This window comes from Antrostomus carolinensis, unplaced genomic scaffold, assembly GCF_000700745.2.
Source record: "Antrostomus carolinensis isolate BGI_N321 unplaced genomic scaffold, ASM70074v2 scaffold42413, whole genome shotgun sequence".
NCBI lineage: Eukaryota > Metazoa > Chordata > Aves > Caprimulgiformes > Caprimulgidae > Antrostomus > Antrostomus carolinensis.
Window position 1 is genome coordinate 16,496 of NW_010305252.1, and position 21,437 is coordinate 37,932.

The 21,437-nt window shown below is 37.1% G+C and overlaps 1 protein-coding gene across 1 annotated transcript in view; it reads left to right on the forward strand.

Moving 5' to 3' along the window:
- DROSHA (drosha ribonuclease III) overlaps window positions 1-21,437 on the forward strand; it is a 70,096-nt gene that overhangs the window by 15,208 nt on the left and 33,451 nt on the right. The window contains exons 8-16 of the mRNA XM_010164733.1: window positions 144-230; window positions 326-412; window positions 3,368-3,439; window positions 5,001-5,082; window positions 6,359-6,433; window positions 9,854-10,023; window positions 14,537-14,661; window positions 17,393-17,492; window positions 20,870-20,977. Coding sequence (XP_010163035.1) covers window positions 144-230; window positions 326-412; window positions 3,368-3,439; window positions 5,001-5,082; window positions 6,359-6,433; window positions 9,854-10,023; window positions 14,537-14,661; window positions 17,393-17,492; window positions 20,870-20,977 — 906 coding nt within the window. The remainder of the gene's footprint in view (window positions 1-143; window positions 231-325; window positions 413-3,367; window positions 3,440-5,000; window positions 5,083-6,358; window positions 6,434-9,853; window positions 10,024-14,536; window positions 14,662-17,392; window positions 17,493-20,869; window positions 20,978-21,437) is intronic.

Below are 21,437 nucleotides of genomic sequence, written 5' to 3' on the forward strand. Positions count from 1 at the left end.
CCCAGAATGCTTAATTATGACTACCTGCTTTTATTTAATTTTTACTAGTGCATATTTCATGGCTATTATAAATGCTTTATTCTCTCTTTTAATCTAAATTTGCCTTGACTCTACACATAATTCTACTTATCTCTTTCTTTAAGCCCATTAAACCATGTCGCCCCATGACCAACAATGCTGGAAGACTGTACCACTATCGAATTACTGTGTCGCCTCCCACAAATTTCTTAGTAAGTATAAATAATTCTAACTAGGACTCTAATTTTGTTTTCTGTCATGGAAGTAATCTTGCTTACTCCGTGGTGGTTTTGTTTGCTTATTTTAGACAGACCGACCTACTGTTATTGAGTATGACGACCATGAATATATCTTTGAAGGGTTCTCAATGTTTGCACACGCCCCACTAACAAATGTAAGTATGTCCATTACTACATATGTAGGAATTCTACTTCAGGGCTGCTTCTGCCCTGAAGCAGAATTCCTCTAAAAAGATACATGTATGTTAACAAACATCTTGCCAGCCCTGGAGACAGGGGAAAGACACTTGTGCTAGTGTGTCTCAGGTTATTGAGGTCTTGACTAATTGTGGTAAACATTGTCTTAAAACTGTGACTGAGACTGTAATGCACATCAGAGTAATGTGTTTACATGTTTCACTGTTTGAAAGTGAAATAAACCATGTAATACCTTGTTAAAACTGTTAATTAAATTAAGAGATTTGATAAGTTGGAAAAGTTAAAAACAACAGCAGCAAAAAAGGTTTTCCCTTTAAATGACAAGTGGACTTTTTTCAGAGATTCACTCTAAAGGGATTTATCTCTTCTAAAAACTTATCTAGATGTATCCAGTACTTTCTAACATCTGTTCAGCTTCTTCAGCAACTAGGCAGGTTATGGTTTTTATTAAAAGTTATAGGCATGTAAAGGCAATTAATTTTATGTTTTGAAGGCAAATATAATGAGAAAAGGACATGACTGGTACCTGATTGTCTTGCTTTTCCAATATGAGATGAGTTGGCCCTATTTGATTGAAAAAATATGCAAATACTTAATTTATGTACATGTAAAGATGTTTTTTTGGTATATTGATATTTCAATAACTGTTTTTTCAAATGCTATAGGGTTTCTTTGTTTCCTTCATTTTATACCTATTAACTACACCACCAGTGCCAAAACCCAGTATGAGAATGGTTATCAGTACAGGACTGGGATGTAAGAATACTGGAACTGAGAGACACTGAGGAGAAAGTGGGGTTTTTTTCCCGACAGTTTGCTTATATAATGTATATGACAACACTTTACTTTTGGTGAGCAGGGTAAGGGACTCTTAACAAGAAATCAGTGAGAGAGTGGAGTTCAGCATGGCAGTGTGAAGCACTCCTGTCTGGTAGCATTAGCTCAGCCTTGGGGTTCAAGAGAGACTTGTCCCAAGGCTTTACATTTCACTTTGCAAATGAGCAAAAAGAACAGCTTTGTTTTACTCCCATTAAAAGGCTAAAGATACCACCTTCTCTTTATAATTTTTGTGTCTACTGTGTGACAGGAAGGCATGGTGTTATGGAAATCTTCTCTATACAGAGAACAAGGAAAATTCTAGTCTGACATGAGGAGTTAGTGAAGACATTGAGCTGACTCTTACTGTAAAGTGTGTTTTATCATTCCAAATAGAGGAAGTGATCAGCCAGCAAATTACTTTTTTTACAGAGTTGTGTACAAAGCAACACCATATTGTCAGTTCCTGGTACTAACAGGTCTAAAGCCCTTTGGAAGGAGACTATTGCTGTCTTGAGATGATTTTTGGCAACATAAAAACTGCTGTTTGAGAGACATTTTGGAACATATATGATAAAAGGGAGGTGGCAAAGGGTAGCAAAAATAGACATCTGAACATCAGCATCTGTAAATGAACCAAATTCCTGTAATCTGAAGTCTTAGCTTTGCACACTGTTACAAGTCTTATTACTGTTATTACTATTACTCAGTAATAATTGAGCAGGTCAGACATTAGGGAAGATGGTTAGCAGAGTCATAAAAGAAATTTTAATTTTCTTACTATTAACTACCAAAACAATTTTATAGTACCAACCACATGTTCCTTTGTTATTTTTTTACTTGTGTACATGGAACTCAAATTCATGGAGATTTTGGTTGTGGTCATTTATCTAAATCATTAATTTCCTATTCAATACTAAGAAAAATACCCCAGGCTACTGAGTTTTCGAATCAGAATATCCTCTCCTGGTTGAACTTGCATGTTAGAAAGTAAGCAAACACTCCCTGTATTTTTTTTAAGCCCTTCTGATATAAATGTGATAAGTTTTCTTCTTCTCGGATTCTAAATGGGACATTTGACTTCCAGGGTTTTGTATTTTTCTATTCACATTTAATATTGTATCAAATTGTAGGAAATGCAATTTTTTGTTTGTCTGTTTGGTGTAGCTCCTTAGTTTATCATGCAGATATCAACAGATTTTTGTAGGCAAAATAGTCGAATAATTGATAGTGGCTGCAAGAAGATGCAAGCAGAATATTGCACCTCTACTAGGTTTGTTGGCTTCCGTGCAACCCCAGCACTGTTCAGATGTTTGTGTGCTTATTAATGCAAAATAATTTTGGGTTGCCTCACTTTCACAGACTAGTGAATTGTTCTAAGATTCTTTTGTGCTTGCAAGGCCAGTGGATAGTAGAACTTGCTAAGAGCTGCAGATGTGTAAGGTAGGATTAGGCATAGTCTTCTAGGAATTTAGCTTTTTTGCTTTAAAAAAAATCCATGTAAGAAAACAACAAAACAATCTTTTTTCAAAGGTGAAAAAAAGGAAATAGATGTTTCTTACTAGTTAGCTGAGTGAACCTCAGAATATTTATTGGATTAAATTAGTATAAGCCTATAAATTTATCCTTACGTTGTGTTGCTATGACTTAAAGCCATATTTTGAGACAATATAGCTAACAGAATTTGCAGTGTGCTAAAAACATCATGCTTTCAGATCGCTGTATTGATCTGACATGTTGTGTCACCAACAATAAATTCACTTCCAAATATACAAATGTCCAGATATAAATGAGAGAAGATATGGGTTTACTGAGCTTTGCTTTTTCTCCTAAACAAAAATTTAATCTCCAGTAGATGGCATTATTTAATCTTCCTTTACCATACCTCCTGTCAGCCCTGTGCTATTAGAGAGGTGGAGGTTAGAACTGTTACTTCTTGCACATGCTTGTGTTCTTGTCTTTACATGATCCTCCAGAGCAGCTGTTTTAGTAAGTGTCCTTATGAGCAGACAGTAATACCTTTGCATACAAAATTGTATTAACTATGTGTTTGATGCTGCACAGATTTTCATGCTGAATTTCTGTTTTCCTTCCAGATTCCTCTATGTAAAGTAATCAGATTTAACATTGACTATACAATTCATTTCATTGAGGAGATGATGCCTGAGGTAAGAAGGATAATTACTCAAAAAGTCAGAGTGGGTTATGAATTGTTGATATGCTTAATGGATTAAACTCTTCAGAATCCCATCTCATGAAGTCTCTAAGAGACAGACTGTGTTCTGAATGAACGGCTGAAAAGGAACTTGTGCTCACAGGTACTAGCATAAATCCATTTACCTAGGCTATCATATATTAAAATCAAATAGTAAAAAGTGCTTATATCCGTAGGTTCTTTTCATTTTAAGTTGTATACAATATATGTCAGGTACTCTTATCTATAAGCTGAGTTAGGCATTATCCTTCTCTTACAGATGACAAAAATAAGGCATATGGAGGTGCTGCTTTGCCAGGACCACATAAGTCAGTGGCAGAGCTGAAACTTAATCATGAGTTTGAAGCTCTGAAGATTGCTTATCAGTATTCAATATAAGCTGTTACCAGAACAAATTTCCGATGGATACAAACAAAGCACATTCAGTTCATAATCTCTTTTATTATTATTACAAATGAATCCCTGGTGACGCCAGTTTGTGAAGTAAATTGGTGCAGTGGAACAGCATGGGTAGGTACAGAAATACCCATGCATATTAACTACAAAGATAGGATCAGTGTTTAATTTAGTTGCATATATGTACATTTTTCTTCTAGTTATCTCTCTTTTTGTTACTCAACAGCATCTAAATATATGCAAGAGCCCTGAAATTCCTCAACAAGATTAACAAGATCAAAGCAATTCATTTTTTGTTACTGAATCTGCTGAGTTGTCTCCCAATGTTGTACTAAGACAAAAACTATCCACCAAACAAAACAGGGACCCTGACATTTTTTTAGACTCTTGTTCAACTGACTACAGCAATTGGCTACAGCGCTATTTGCAGATGGTCTTTACTAATGTGTTCTTGGGAACGAGATTGTGTTGATGGGTTCGGAATTTATGGCCGGTATCATACACGCACAGTTTGTATCAACCTGGCCCGATTTTGTTTGTTAAGGAAGGCTTTTTTAGTTCCTTCATTACTGAATGAAAGCTCTTTGCTTCGGAGGAGCTGTTTCCCCACTTGATGAGAAGAATCCATTCTTTTTTTTCTCCTCTCCTTTTCTGTTGGCTCTTGAGGTCTAAATGCTCTCTGTGTTGTACTGATATGTTGCTGTGGAAGTGATCACGTATCAGAGAGAGTGATTTATAAACTTTTAATGTGAACATGTAGGAAAAAATGAATTATAAAAAAGATCCTTCTCAGAAAAATGTCATCTGCTTAGTTTACTCGGGTGAAAGGGCTTTAGTGCATGGTGAATTATCGCAGAATTGTAATTTCTGCCTCTGTTGTTGATTTGGACATTGACTAAAGAGTCTTCATTACAATGCTTTCTGAAGAGATCACTGTGTTATGTCACAGTAGAGGATTACAGATATATCAATACTGTTTCCAAAGCCCAGTGTCTAGTAGTTGGCAAATATGAAGACACTGGGTTTTTTCATTGTTTTACTTAAATATACTGTAATACAAATAAAGCCACTCACATATTATATAATTATAATTGTGTTTTGTTTTTTTCTTTCCCCAGAATTTTTGTGTGAGAGGTCTTGAGCTGTTCTCTTCATATCTGTTCAAAGATATTTTGGAGCTCTATGACTGGAATCTTAAAGGTAACTTTTATTTAGGGAAGAAAAAAAAACACCGTACAAAAGCCCAATTAATTGCAGCTTTTATAAACAGGACTCTGTTTTGTTAGGTTCCTTGGTTTAAAAAGAAAAAGTTGGGAGGGGCCTCAAAAGAACAAAGTCAAATGCTGGTTTACTTGAGAAGGACAAACTTCCACTTTAATATATTTCAGCTTCGTGAAGAACAGAGTTCATTAGCGTGTGCTGTGGCCATTAAAATACACAAACTTGGTGCTGTCTTCTCAAAGATAAACTAAATTTGTTCCTTAATCCAAAACTGTTCATTTTAATCAAGCAGTAAATTTTATTGTACATTTAATATTGCACAGTACCATGTGCATGGTATGTTGAAAGCCAAGGTGTCAGGTAAACTATTCTGTCTGTTTTCATAAGGTAACAAACGAGTTACTCATACAATATTTCTCTACAGTCAACTTACAAAGCAGTGTCATACAGACAGCTGTAGAGGGATAACATATCATTATAGCTGAATGTTTTTGACTTGTTAAGATGAAAATACATGTTTCTGTGAAGACAGTGACAAAGGAGAATTTCAGGGATGATCCTTCCCTTGGTCTAAAAGAAAACTGAGAATATCAGAGGAATTTCCTTTCAGAATCTGTAGATGTGTTTTGGTGTCTTACCTTTGGTGAGATGCACACTGCACTTGCTGCAGTTAAACAGAGGAGCATACAGGTTTCGTACATTTTGTGTAGCCGCCTTTGGTTTGATACTAGATGTATTCTAATATCAATGTTGTGTTTCTGATTCTTCTTTCTTCTTTAACATCAAGCACTTACTGGTTTTGTTTTTATTTTCATGCAAAGCTTTGAATGATGAAATAGGAAATGAAAAAAAAAAAAACACAAAATAGCATAATGGAAATTTCCTTGTTATCTTTGTTATTGTAACCAAGATTGGGAGGGACTAATAAACTATTGCTTGTGTCTGTAAGACTTAGGGTAATTAATTATATAAAATAATGTTTACTGTATCACTGTTTTAAATAAAACAACTGTGTTTTTGTTAGATTCTTTTTAAGTTATTGTAACTTTCTTTGAAATTGTTCCTGTGAAAGCTTTCCGTAGAAGTTGTTACTCTGTTCCTCTCTACTGTGCATTTTGTTACTTTTCTGATTGAAACTTAGGCCCTATCAAATGTAATCACCATTCATTTAATCTGTGGCAGGTTACCTTCTTTTTTTCTTGTTTTTGCAAATACATTGCTGTTCATAATTTTCTGTATTTCTTCCATATTTAAGGTCCTTCAATTGAAAATGATTCCGTTTGCTGCCCCAGATTTCACTTCATGCCACGATTTGTGAGATTTCTTCCAGGTAATGCTTGTATTATGTAGCTGTATGGAAATTAGATCTAAAAAATCCCAAAACAAAACAAAAAAACTAAACCACTCCCCACCCCAAAACCCCTCAAAACAACAATAACAAAAATCAAACCCCAAAAACCACACCCTCAAAAAAAAAAAAAAAAACCAACCCCAAAAACCACAAAAAAAACTTACTGCAAGTCAGATGGTTCAGTCAGTGTAGAGTTATGGTGCTTCCATCTGGAGTCTTTAGTCTCACTGGCAGTGTGGAGGGTTTACTCAGAACTGGGGTTCAGATGGGCAGCCATATCTTGCTTCTAGCTTTTGTCTCTGTCGTGATTTTAGGTAGTGCTGGGCCATTCTTGTCATGTCCTGTGGTGGAGCTGTGGCATTTGAGAAGTGCTATTACCTAATCTCACATGTGAAACTGAATTTCATGTCCCCTCTACTCTTCAGGATACTGTGTAATTGTATTAAAATTCTTGATGTGCAGTTTTGAGGGGCAGCATGATTGGCACCCCTGAGCATATGTTCTGTTTCTTTCTTTCTAAATGCAAGCTTAGACCTTGCAGCAAATGGTGAAAGACCGAAAAACACCATTCCCAGTGCAATTCAACCCTAGTCTGCCAGCCAAGGACAAGCCTCAGTGTGGAGCGTTACACTCGTTTTGAGTGAACAGCTTACCCAGGCATTTAACACATCCTAAGATATTAGGACAGACTTTCAGTTGATATAAATGTCATGGCTCCATTGAAAATGTGTCCTGCTGAGATCCTGCCAGTGATTGCTCCAGAGGAGTTGTGTGGACAGGAGGATGTATTTCAGCTGCTGGACTGAGGGTGTAGATGAGACATGGAACAATCTTCATCAAGAGGGCTGTGGCCTGGAGGTGCTCTCTGCTCTGGGCTTTGAAACTTAGTTGGGATATTAATTATAGCTGGAGCTAAATGAGGTTTGTCTCATTACTGTGGAGAGTACTGATGGCTACATGACTATATTTCTAATTGTTGTTCCATCCTGGATACACAACAACGTTCAATGAGAAGCAGAGCTCTGAGTCTTGCTAGCAAACATTGATTTGGTTCTGCTGAAGCAATTTACAAAATAAGCCATCAAGCCACATGTGGCTGATTAACTTGACCTCATCACAAAATGAGAACAAGTTTGACCTGGCTGGTTTCTGTAGCTTGAGGGTGTTTTCCTGTTAGATTGAGGTTTTTATATTCTGATACATTTTATTTTAGTTTAGAAGTCTGCTCCTTCTGTGCTGTTGGATTGTTTACTGATAAGGAGAGATAAGTCTCTATATTCTTGTGTGCTTCATCTTTAAGGTTCCCAGCCTTCTAACTCTTGATAAAAATGTATTTTTCCTGATGTTTCTGCATATATAGTTGCCTTCTAGCATCTTTATGACAGATTTTTTTTTTAATCAAGCTTGCATTTTGTATTGATTATTTTTTGAGAGATCCTTGGAGATTTTTAATTTCCAGAGCGTGGGAATCTATTTCCTTCAGGTATGTTTGCAGAACGTTATTTATCTGTGTCTAATCAAAGAGGTTATATTGGTGCAACAGATCTCCACACATCTATCAACTGTCTCTTTGAAAACAGAAATGAATTGCTGATTTCCTATTCCTTCTACTTTTCTTTTTTTCTTCCTTTTCTAACATGGTCTAAAAAGATGAGGTTTGGGATGTCACTCAGAGACAGGCCTTGGGGTAGCTCTAACTTTGAGCTAATCATACCAGGTTTACTGCATGCCAGAGATGCGTAGCATGTGGAATAGTTGCTGTATTGTATTAATCATCATGGATTTTTATGATGATAAATAGATTAAGAGATTAAAAGACTAGGAAGAAACAATTGAAGGTCCCAAGTACTGCATGTTCTGACCCAGGAAAGGTCAGGTGTCTCAGTGCTGTTTAGCACAGCTTCTATAGCAACCTGTGCCCTTCCAGTACATCGCCTTCAATGAGTAAGGCTACACTTTTTTTTTGGTGATTGTTGGACATGGACTACCTCTTGTGTAACAGTATAATCTAGTTGTTGACAAAGACAAAAGTCTTGTAAATCGAGTCCCCCTTTAATTTGAAGGAAACTTTTGCACATTTAAAAACCTGCCCCTGTAGCTATTTAGAAGTATTTTGTTTCCAGTGAGGTTCAGGGTGTATTTTCCTCATTTAAGATTCCATTTTGGAGTTTCAATGAGGTTGATTGTTCTACGAGGCCAAGTTATATCATCCCCTTTAGTCTTTTCTGTACCATAGTGGTATTAATCCCAGCAGAAGTAAGAAGCACTTGTTCCCTTGTGCGTCTTGTAGAGGACATCTTATGCAGCACTGCTGTTACACAGCAGCTCTGCAAGGCTTTTCCTGTGTGCCTGGGATAGCATTCCTTGTGCTGTGGCATCACCCCCCATATTGCTCTAAGGCTTTACTTCTGTTTTTTCTCCATTCCTTTATTTTGTGTGTGTAGTGACAGTGAGAATTTACTCAGTGGCAGGACCAGATTGCTCTTGCTCCCTGGGGAAGGGAAATCAATATTTGTGCGCTGTGGGGATGAAACTTGAAGGTGCTTCCATACCTACAGATTGACACCCTGTTGTTGAAGGAGGGGGTCAGAGAGATTTGTGTCAAAATTAAAGCACTGTGGTAACTTGTCTATCTATTTACTCACATGAGCAGACATACTGAATTTGAATAGTCACTGAGTGGTGGTCTGTCAGGACTGTCACTCACTCGACTTCCCTGTTTACATCTTCACATCTGTAACTGGCTTCCTGGATCCAGTCAGAGGTTTATTATACTGTCCTCCTTCATCACAAGCAGCCTTTGCTGTGCATGTTTCCTGAAGTCTCAGAAGTATTTAGCAGTTTTCACGTGCCCTTGATTCATTTAGTGCCAGAAGACGGCATGAGGCTCTTTTGTCTTCATTAGTGCAGGTACAGCACGTAAGCACTACCGATGGGTTTAAAATGGAAGGATAACTTACTATATTCATCCAGAAGTATCCTGTAAAATTTTGATTGTTCTTTAAAAAAGCTGCATAAATACCTAAAGGCTTTTTAACTACCATTGTAAAAAGAATGATAGAAGTATGAAAAGGAAGACATAACTGGACAACGTAACTAATTGTTCTGCCTACTCATTTTATTTTTTTTCAGGCAAGCTAGAAACTTCAGCTTTACAGTATAATGAAACTGTTACTCTTGCTACCATTACCATTATTGCTTCCAGTTCAGCAAAGCGATTATACATGTGCAGTCTTCATCAATAAAACATTTATCTTCATATTTGTTGAGTCACTTAAGCATTTTGCATTTCATTTTGCTCATACAAATATTTTATGTATTCTGCATATTTTCACTTTTGCTCATGCTTTAGGAGTGAATTTCTGAAATGCATTTTATTTATTTATTTATGTTTTCAAGATGGAGGAAAAGAAGTACTCTCAATGCATCAGATTCTTCTCTACTTGTTACGATGCAATAAAGCTCTGGTGCCTGAAGAGGAGATTGCCAACATGCTTCAGTGGGAAGAACTGGAATGGCAGAAATATGCAGAAGAATGCAAGGGGATGATCGTTACCAGCCCTGGCATGGTAGAGCAAGTAATTCTGATTTATGAACAACCCAATGACAGGTAGATGTCTTGTTTCAGAGAGTCTGCTGCAGGCTGAATTAGAAAGAGGAGAGATGACCAGTGACAGTTGCAGATTGCTATAGGAACAGTTCCTTGACTTCTTCCAAACCTGGGAAGAATTGTACTCTCTGCTGCTCTACTGAAGGGCAGGTTTCCAGATGAGCACTGTTTCAGTGTGCATGTCAAAAGGAATGGCTATGTTTTATGTATGTGAAACTGTAACTTACTGCTCCACTTTCTTATTCTCAGACAGTCTTTGTGTGCCTGATCCCATTCTCTTTTCCCTGACACAGGACCAGAGAATTAGTAACTATTTGCTTTTTTCTTTCATCTTCCTCTTTTGACCACTTAGCTCTATTTAAAGTGCTCTATCCAGATTCTGCCCTGAATATAGAAAAGGTATTTTCTGCCTCTGTGGATTTTTTTGCACATTGTTTTTACATTGCTCTCGCTCACACTGAGGAATTTTGTGTACCTTAATGAATGCATCCATTAATTTTCAGTGCCGAGCTTGAAACCCCTATGGCCTTATTATTTTTGGAACAATTAGTATTTTAAAACATACGCTCTCTGAATAGAGCTCCTTTCAACTCCAGTGTTTATGAGAATTTAGCCCATTTTTCTGACTTTCACACTTAAGAAATGTGGGCTGCAAGAATAGATTATGTCCACTGAAAGCTGCAGGGTTCTGTTTGGTTGGTATCGCAGAGTGGTATCTCAGTAGTAGAGGCATGTTTTGGACCTCATATTTTAGACTGTCATGCAACTTTCTCAGTGGTAATACCTTTCTTTTTCTGACTTTTTCCCTGTTTTGCTTTTAGCTCAACTTCTTAGCTTCTCCAGAAAAAGTATGACTTGGTATCATGCCTAAGGGAAAATTTCATTTGCTAACTGAAAAATCTGTCCCCAAACTGTAGCCAGGGTGCCTTCCTAAATAGATTTTTCAAGTTCATATTTTAAGTATGGTGGCATTACATTTAGTAAACTGCTTTATAAGGTAATCATAATTGGAAAGGATAATTTATTTTTCCCTCTATTTCATTCTGAGTGTTTTTGTTATGGCTAAAACTTCCTAAACCAAAAGGAAAATAAGATCATCTGTGGGAACATGAAATACAGAATACATATGAACTCTTGACTATGGAAAATTCTAGCTGAGCTGGTTAAAACTGAGTGCTAAACCAGAATCTCGTAACAGAAACTGTTAGACAGCTTTAACCGTTTAACTTAACATTACCTGTGGTTTCTGTGATACAAGGTATATACTAGTGCACAAGTTATCAGCATCTGAATGGTATGACATAAGTTCATAACACTGACATAAGTTCAGTGGTTTTGCTGAAGATATACTGATTTCAGCTGGCTGAAAACTTGCTTTTTTGTTTATCACAAAGGAATGCATATTTGCTCCTCCCTTGTGTCACTGAAGTGTAAAAGTCTGTATGCACAAGGCAGTGCAATTTGTGAGTGGTAGTGTTAATTTTGAGGTTTTGTGTGATTTTCTCCTGACAGACTTCGTATTTTACAAGACAACGTTTTTAGGTATGTGTATGGACATAAAAATATGTAAGCATAAAAGAAATCTGCAGCATTTTGAAACATTGTCATGTTATAATGCCATCATTAGATCATGTTTTTTCTTTCAAGATTGCAATGACTTTCTTCTTAGTTTGTGGATTTTCTGTTCATTGCAGCATATTCTGTTGAGTATGAAAGTAAGTGAAAAATAGAGTATGAATGTATTTTCTATGCATTTTACAATAGATAAAACAGTTCTGTTATAGAGAAAATGTGAAACTGTTTTAGAAAATGACAGCTCTTCAATTCAATTTTATTCACTTGACACAACAAAGTAAAACCACTAGAGTTTATTTTGCTGCTTTCCTCCATAACATCACTTCAGAAATAACAGTTCCTCTTGTGAGCAAATCTAGGTTTTATGCATGTATTTTATTTTTTTTTTTTAAATGAGGGGTATATATGCACAATGGAGAAGGGAAAAAAATTTGGTAGGCTTATAAATCTTATTTACTTAAACAAGTAATAGTAGTTCAACATTATTGAAAACTAATTTATTCATGGTGTTTCATTAGTTGGAAGCTTTGTGTTGGAATAGATTTAAAGGTTCACAAATTTTAATCCTCTTTAATACTTCACTCTTTCTAAAATATTGATGCTTTGCTCACTAGTACAAATATATATGTATTTTAACATTCTCTAGTACTACATCTGCATGCAATCTCATCATGTCTTCTAATATCAACAAAGTCTTGATTGAGGTTTGGAGTAGGAAACAAAGATAACAGGCATCTGTTCTGTTAGAATTTCTTTGTTCTCAATGAGATTTTAAAAGCAATATTATGATTATTAGATGGTCTCTCACAGCACTCTTAAAAGAACACAGGGATAAAAATCTGGAAGAGTAACATCTAATTTACTTGTGTCCTGTCTGCTGGTGGGCAGTTTATACTCTATGTTTCTGTACAGTGTTCATTGTTCATTTAACCTTCAGAAACAGCACCAGAGAGGAAGCTGGTGTTGAAGGAGAATGACCTAGCCTAGCTACACCTCTCTTATAACCCTCAGTGAAGGAACAATTGTGATTAAGTCGTAGACAAGAAATTGTTTTGTCCTGGTTGTTATCAGGCATCTATGAACAGCTGCCACACGTTTCACACAGACTCTGCTAGAGGCATATTGAAAGCTCCTCTCCCTTTCATGCTTTTGAGGATCAGGTTACTTCTATTTAAATATCTAAAATATGAAATATTTTGATAGGAAAATACTGTCTGTAATCTTTTTAAACATGCTGATTATAATTGGTCTATTGAGTGTAATTATTGTTTTGTATTCTGTTAATTTTATTTTGCTGCCTTGGCTCTCAGAGGAGTTGTTGTGTAGCAAGGCTGCTTTCTTGAGAGGGGGAGGTGGGAGAAGTTCCTCATTTTTAATGTTAAGTGAGGTGAGAACCAACCAACAGCTTCTGTGAAGATAAAAACTTTTCAAATTGGCTTTGTACAGACCCCAGAAAAACAGATCAACTTATTTCAGGACTTTAAGCTCGGGTTTAGAGAAAAAATTCTGGCTGTTACAAATCCTCCCCATGTTTTCCATTGGATTTTATTGCCCTAATCCCTTTTTATTGGAAGTGCTATGGGGTAAACCTTTTCTCTTCATTTTTCATTTCTTTTTGTTTTGTTTTTTTTAAACCTGGCAGCATGAGCTAAATAACTTAATTTTTTTTTCTTTTTTTTTTTTTTTTCTTGTTTTTTCTTTTTTTTTTTTTTGCTGGGGAGATGTAACTTTGTGTTCAGTTTGTCTGAATGTCAAAGTTTCAAGTAAGTTTTTATTTTTCTAGAATAGATTGGAAATGTGGCCACCTGATGAGGCTTACCTTTATTTCTAGAATTTGCTTTGCTTATCCATGCAGAAAATGATTCCTGTGAACAGTTCTACTAAGGTGGTTTGAAGGGTGAAAGCTTTGTTCATGACACAGTTTTTATTGTTTTGTGTAGAGAATAGTGGGAGATGTTCCTATAAGTCTGAAACTCGTCTTTTGAGATATTCACAATGCTAAATCAGAAGTTTTGAGATGCAGGTAACTAGAAGTAATGCCCTTTTTTCTGAAGCCTTAGACAAGCAGAAAATATTGGCCTCATCCAACTGGTTGCAAAGTGAGGAGTAAGCAGGCACATAACAAAGCAGCTTGCCAGGTAATGGGGAAAGTGGTTACTTGGAGACAAACTGTGCACCTTCAACTGAGTTTTTAAATATGTTGGGTAAGTGATTGAGTCTTCTACAGTGATGTGCAATTACTCATTTTCTGCGTTTTTAGAGGTGAAGTGAAAGTTGCCTCCTTCTACACTGTCCTTTTTAACTATAAAAAGAACTTCTGTTTTGAAGTGTAAAAAGGACAAAAGTCTCCTCATTATACAAGACTGTATTCCTCATTGTAAACATCAGCATAGGAGCCTTTTCTAAGAGCAGCATGACAGATTTTTTTAATGCTGTTTAGTCAGTGTGATTGAATGGATCTAATAATGGCTTCACTTGCATTGGGAAATCAGAAGCAGAACTAAAATTAGAGAGGTAACCTGATCTTAGTGAACTACTCAGGCATGCGGGAGCTTGGATGCCAGAGTGCTAATACTGATTTGATTTCCATTGTGATGTTTGACCAAAAAAAGTTGCTTTAAATTCTTGGAAATAATCAAACTGTAAATTTCTTGACTTGTGAAATGAAAATAAAAAGACTTCTTTATTTTGCTGGGAGAGCTAAATCTCTAAGACTGAAACTTTGTTTCAACCATTGCCATTGCCAAATATTTATTATGATATTAATGATTAGTTTTATGTGTTTTTTAATAAACTTAGAATGTTAACACTTTGTGCTTCCTGAATACTGTGGTCTAGAGGCAATAATTTTCCCATGGAGTTGTTGTCAATTAGGTATATTTTGTTTTTTCTCCTAGAAACCCAGCTCAGTCCGTATTGATCAACTGGACCGTGAACAGTTCAATCCTGATGTAATTACTTTTCCCATTATTGTCCACTTTGGGATACGACCTGCTCAACTCAGTTATGCTGGAGATCCTCAGTAAGATGCTTTTCCTTCTATCCTTCATTCAGAAACTCATTACTGTTGTCATTTGTGGCTTAAATAGGGCTTGCTTAGGTGCTTAATTAAGTCCGGTATGAAGCCTAGTGCTTACAACATTGAACACTAGCTCTTGTAAATTAGAGAATATAAGGTATAACATATTTTTTATTGCACAATTAAGGATCTGCTGAAGTAAAAGTGCATGCATATGCAGCATGAAATTCCTCAACCTGACAGCTCGTCTAGGTCAGACCAAAGGTTCCTCAATCTCCATGTTATTTCTATTGAGAGGTCAGTTTCAGGTTCTTAAAGAGAGAAAAGTGTAACAGGACGGTAGATGGGGAGAAATGCTTACCCAGGTCTTACTTCCAAAAGTCTATAGCATATGGGCTTCTGAGCTAGAGGATTTAGATCATTTTGTTTAAAAGCCCTGAATGGACCTTCCTTCTCTAAATTTTTCAAATAACTTTGAATCTTTTTATGGGGGGTTGGACTAGATGGCCTTTAAAGGTCCCTTCCAACCCAAACCACTCTGATTCTATGATAAGATTCCAGGTAATTGCTTCTCCAGTATTACTGTGCATCGTATGAAAAAGGACTGACTTTTGTGTTTCAGAGCTGCTACTTGATTGTTTAATTAGATCCTCTTCATGTCTTGCATCTAATAATGAAGCATATGACCATTTTCCATTTGCTTTCTTCATAATATTTATGTTTCTTGCACACTACCATATCCTGCTTGGTTGTCTCTTCCTGTGCCTTGAACGATCAAGGCTATGTACTGTTTGGAAGCTGTTGCATCCATGCTACTTTTCACTGTACCTTTTATATCCTTATGGAGATGGGGAGGGATGCAGTGAAGGAGTGGAGAGGCAATCAGAACTTCAGGCAAAGCAAGAAATACTGTTTTAATGTGGATTTATGTAGTGGCATAAAAGTGATTGCTGGATTTTGTTCATGATTCTCTTCTTAATTTCTGACATTTTCAGTGAATTTTTCCAATGATTTGGAGATCTGTTTTTTGAATGATGGCAGATAATATAGAGCCAGTCTCTTGTGTGTGTATAGTTAGGGTTCCCTTTTTCTTCCTGCATTTTCCTCCAGTGTCTTTTAAGGACATTGAATTTCACCTGCAGTTTTGAGGCCATGTGTGAAATAGGTAATGCCCAGAAAAGATTTTTCCTCTTCTGTGTCTTTTCTTTATGAGCTTCTAGTACAGAATTTTTGCTGTTGTAATCTGTTTATTAATTCTCAGATTAACTGCAATAACAGATCTTGTTTCACCCATATTAATTCTAGTAGTAAAACATATATTGTAGATCACAGGTTCTTGTTTTTTGGGTTGAAACCTTCTCATGGCATTTGTTTGTTTTCTGGTTGGTTGATTCGTTCATTAACTCATTTTTCTTCTTTGGGTGGGGATTTGTCAGAAATAGATGTGCTATTCTGCAGATGGCAGAAATGCAGAGAACAGAGCATAAGAAAAATCTATGGACTGACCATTTCAGATGTGTGTATAGACTCAAAAAATATCAGCATCTCTAGGGGCAGAGAGTATACCTTCAAGAATGCTGCAGAGAAATAGTCATGGAAAAAAAATACCAATAAGTAAAGATCTGTTTGTGCCTGTGAATGTGGGGTGCTGAGAAGATTGTGAAATGGTGAAATTGCTTCTGCTTCAGTTACTGCTTTGCCACTAATGTGGTAACTTCCTACTAAAACCACTGCTCTAAGTTGGTGCTGAGAAGAATCTTCTTTTATAATGTAAATATAAAAGAAAACAAATTACTGGGGTAAACTTGTTCCCTCTGTCCTCTGATTCCCTGCTTACTATTAAAAGTTTGATTTTATGGGCTTTCTTGAAAAAACTGTAGAGGTGGCACTATTTTGAAGATAGCCTTATTTCCTAAGGACACAAGGTCCATGTTAAAATTCTCTTGGTTGCTTTTCTTTTGAACCTGTTGGTCAGTTGTAGCCAAATATAATGGTGGGATGCTGTCTACGAATGGAGCAAGTTCTTAAAGTTTTGTGAAAATCCATACTAGATCACAGAGGGATTCCCACCAAGGAAAAAGTTCTGTTATTGAAGTTCATGTGTAATTAGACACCTCCAAAATATGAAAAGGCTAGGTGGTTGGAGAAAACCAGAAACCTTGAGTATATGCTAACTACAGAAAAAACTTGACTTGCTGTTTCCGTTCAGCACAAACCCATAGGGAATGAAACTTCTACTTCACTGTTCACAGAATGACTTCATGTTGCAGATGACTTGCAGAGCTTTTCCTCATGTGCTTCACTGAAATGTTTCAGCCAGTGTAAGGACAGACACTTCTTGGGAAGGGTTACTACTGCTTTTCAGTGAGTGATAGATAAACCCTGTGGAGAAGGAGTTTTCACCTGCCTGAATTTAGATGTCGTGCTGCAGGCAAGTCTTTTCAGCATACAGAGATGGCCCTTTGGAGAGAACAGGTGGAGACCTGGGTTCTGCCCTGAGCTTTGCTGTTTACCTCATGCTGCACCCTAATGCCTCCTCTCTGCTGCTGTGTCCTTGGTCATTGTCACCTCTCTTGGAAAATGCCTTGAGATGTTTTTCTGGAGCAAAAAGATGCTCGTAGACAATCTGCATTTATATGGTACTTTATTAGCAACTAATGTGTTCATAAGGAAAATCAGTGAGAAACTTTTGTTGTATAGACCAAAGTATTTGTTTTCTGGTTTTGTTCTTCAGATACCAAAAGCTATGGAAGAGCTATGTGAAGCTGCGTCACCTCCTGGCCAATAGTCCCAAAGTCAAACAGGCTGATAAACAAAAATTGTCACAAAGAGAGGTATGCTGGACTTTTCCATGGCTGAGAATTGAACATGGTAATTCAGGATAAAGCCATACTACTGCCCTGTTTATGGAAACAATAGAAACCCTTCACAAAAGATTTTCTTTTCAGGCTGTTAACACTGATATTATTTTTATCTTTGCTTTTTAGTGAATGGATTTTTTTTTTCCTTTTTTCAGCTGTCAAACTACTTCAAGGTTTTTTACCCAATTATAGAAATGATCATTATAGAACCATAACTTCTTTATAGCTCTTGCCATTAGTGGTTTCAAGAATTAGCATAGAGAACAACTTTTTATTTCAGAGTGCACTTTTAACTAGCTCATAATTTTAAACATTTCTCTTCTGAGATGAAAACTGACACACTTGTGCCTGGTTTTAAACTATAATTTATTACAGTCTTAGTGACAATCCTTAAGCTCTTTCAGTTGAAATCATCTGGTTGTTGCTATTTTCAATAATCTTTAATGACAAATGATGTGTTTGTTGAATTTTTATATTTTCTTTCTTTTTTTTCTTCCCCTTGAAGTGATAAGCAAAAAGCATTTCCTAAGTGCAGATGCTCAACCAATTGGGAATAAAAATCAGAAAAGTAAAGTCACCTAAATGTAGACTAAAGCAGCCTTCTCTTAGGTATCTATTTTTTTTTAAGATCTTGGACTGAAGCTTTGAATTTTCTGGTACATGTCTTCTGGTGCACTCTTAATTGGACACCTTAGGCAAAAACTACATAGAGGAGAAATTAATTTCTTTGGTACTGGATAGAATTTAATTAAGTGATGTTATATTTTTGTTTATTGATTAGAAACCCTGATGATTCATAGAATATACTGAGTTGGAAAGGACCAAGGAGGATCATTGAGTACAATTCCAGTCTTCCCCAGTGTGCTACTTGTGTTGCTTTGGTTGCAGTAAACGTTTGATACATTTGACATTGCACCTGATTTTTATTATTACTGCAAAGCATAGTATGTTGTTGCAGGAGGAAGAGTCTTAGTTAATATTTTATTTATGCTGATATTAAATAAGCCCTTAGCTTCCTTACTTGTAAATGGGGAAAAACACCATGTTGTGACTTAACTGTGCCACAGTTGTAAGGAAATAAAAAATTTGTCCCTATAGCAGATGATTTTGTTTGCTACAGCTTTCTATACTCAGAGCAAGTAGAAGGGAAAACCATTGGTTTATGGGCATCTTTTCATTAGGGGCTAATGGATGACTTATTTGTGAAATTGTAGTGAATTGGATGTAGGGGTGATTATGTTTTGCTTCAAAAGATAAAATATTCCTTTGGTATTTGTCACTGTGGAGGGCTGCCGCTGGCTGGATGCCAGGTGTTCACCAAAGCTGCTCTATCACTCCTGTCCTCAGCTGGACAGGGGAGAGAAAATACAATGAAAGACTTGTGGATCAAGATAAGGACAGAGAGATAACTCAGCAATTACTGGCACAGGCAAAACAAACTCAACTTGGGAAAATATATTTAATTTATTACCAATCAAATCATAGTAGAGTAATGAGAAATAAAATATCTTCCCCCCCCCGCCCCCACTGCTCCCTTCTTCCCAGGTTCAACTTCACTCCCAGTTTTGTCTGCCTCCTGCCATCCAGCAGCACAGGCGGATGGGGAGTCGGGGTTGTGGTCAGTTCATCACATTTGTCTCTGCCGTTCCTTCCTCTTCATGGGGAGGACTCCTCATGCTCTTCCTCTGCTCCAGTGTGGGGTCCCTCCCATGGGAAACAGTCCTCCACAAACTTCTCCAACATGAGTCCTTCCCAAGGGCTTCAGCTCTTCAAGCTTTATGTGAGGGTAACCTATGCATTTTGCCAATGGATGTGTCAGTAATTTAGAAGGATCTGTATGACTGCACTGGACTGGTATGTGGGCTTTTAAAAACTGTGAATCATATATTGTGAGTAACACTGGAATGCTCCTGAGCCAGTCAGCCTTGAAAGTACAGCTAGGTCTAGCAAGCACTGTAGAACCCATCTCAGAAGACACCTGATGGCACAGCCTCAAAATGCAAATTTTAGACAAAGCACAAGGGGTGCAGTGCTGTAAACATCTCTCTTCCTTCTGCCATCAGTTATTTGCTACTACGAGATTGTATGATGTTATTATTTGTGACACAGTCATACCTGGGGGCTTTATTCATCTCACATAACTTTGAACGTTTACAGCAGGTCCATAAATTGGGATGTGAAGGCTCACTTTGAAGTCAATGGAGAGAGAAATTCATTTTTTTAAGCCATTTATCCCCCTTCATTGAATATGAAAGGAGCCAGGGTTAACTAGCCTCTTCCCTAGACGCCTCAGTATTGAGGTGTCTGAGGTTTGATGAATCTGCATCTGGACAGATAAGCCCCTTGGTGAGTCTCCACAGAACAGAACACATGCTTACAAGCTTCAGACTGGAAGCTGGGAAGAGGTGGCTTTAAGCAAGTGCCCTGTAATGAGAAAGAAAGGGAGGATGGGTGGTAGCTTTGAAAAGTTCCTTGTTCTGAAGAAGGAAGAGCACTGAGGGAGTCTTGAATCTTTGTGCATGCTGTGTGGGGAGCTTGTATACCGTGGGGGCTTTGTAGTATTGGAACCAGGGGATCCTGATCCAGTGGTGATTTATTTTAGCTGGTTTTCTTTCATTCTTTCATCTTTTCATTTTTACAGAAAATATTTTCTTTTAATGATTCTGTCAGAATCTTTTAATGAATTCTGTCCCTTTCATAGTTTCTAGAGACAAATAAATGATTTGCACAACACTAAACAGCCAGTGGTCAAGGCAAAACAGTTTTGGGGTGTTTTTTTCAGGTTTTTTTAGTTTTTAATTTAAATAATGTTGGTAGATTTTATAATAGGCTCCAGGACAGTGAATGCTGACCCCTTTCCCAGACTGGGAATACTGAAAAGTTGAACAAGACCTATGATGAAGTAGCCAAGATGGCAAAACAAAGCCTTTCTTTTACTTGTTCTGTTTTACTCCTACTGAATGCTTCAAACCAGGAGTACTCACGGTGACGGACTTGAATGAAGAGGCTGTTTTGCACATGGAGTAAAGAAGATGCTTTCATTATGAGGATCTTGACCTGATTACTTATGTGTCATCTTAGATGTATGAGTTGGACTGTATTGTTCTGGCATATGCAGTAAAAAATTTAGTCACCTCTGTTCTCTTCTCAGTCTACCAAAATCCTCTGTCTACAGCGTACGCCAGCACGTCCACCACAGTCTGTGGCTGGCAGTTACAAGATTTGGACTAGTCTTAGAAATTGCTCACCAAAAGTGAACCTTAAATGGGTATTGTGAACGCACACGTGTGCGATGATACAGCTTTGTTGTAGAAAGTTCTTCACTGGAGCTCTGTTCTCTCCCTGTCTAGGAAGCACTGCAGAAAATTCGTCAGAAGAACACGATGAGACGTGAAGTGACCGTTGAGTTGAGTAGCCAGGGATTCTGGAAAACAGGGATACGCTCTGACGTCTGCCAGGTGACTAAACTGCAGAGATGTCTGATGTATTTTCTTTCTTGATAGCTGCCACTTATCTCTTGCAGGGGTTTGCTTTGATTCTAGGCTGAAGAACCAAATGGAAATGAATACCACCTTCTCAATAAGGTCTCTTGATTTAAGGAACTGTTCTAGTGTCCTGTCCACCTCCTCCACACACACACAAAGTTATTTTAAAATTTCAGTTTTCTTGTCACTGGTTGATTAGCACAAGGGAGATGGAGGTAGGAATGGTGAGCGTGAGGCTGGAGGTTAGCCAGATGTTGAGTCCTGTGTGCAGCTCCAAGGGCAGCTTCATCCATCAGTCGGGTTGGTTTTAGATATTTTTATTACATTACATTTTTCTATATAGATTTCGTTTAAAAACATTTTTACAGTGAAGCATGAAGAGATCTTTTTACTTGAAAGAAAAGAAAGAAAAACTACCACAACTAACTTTTGG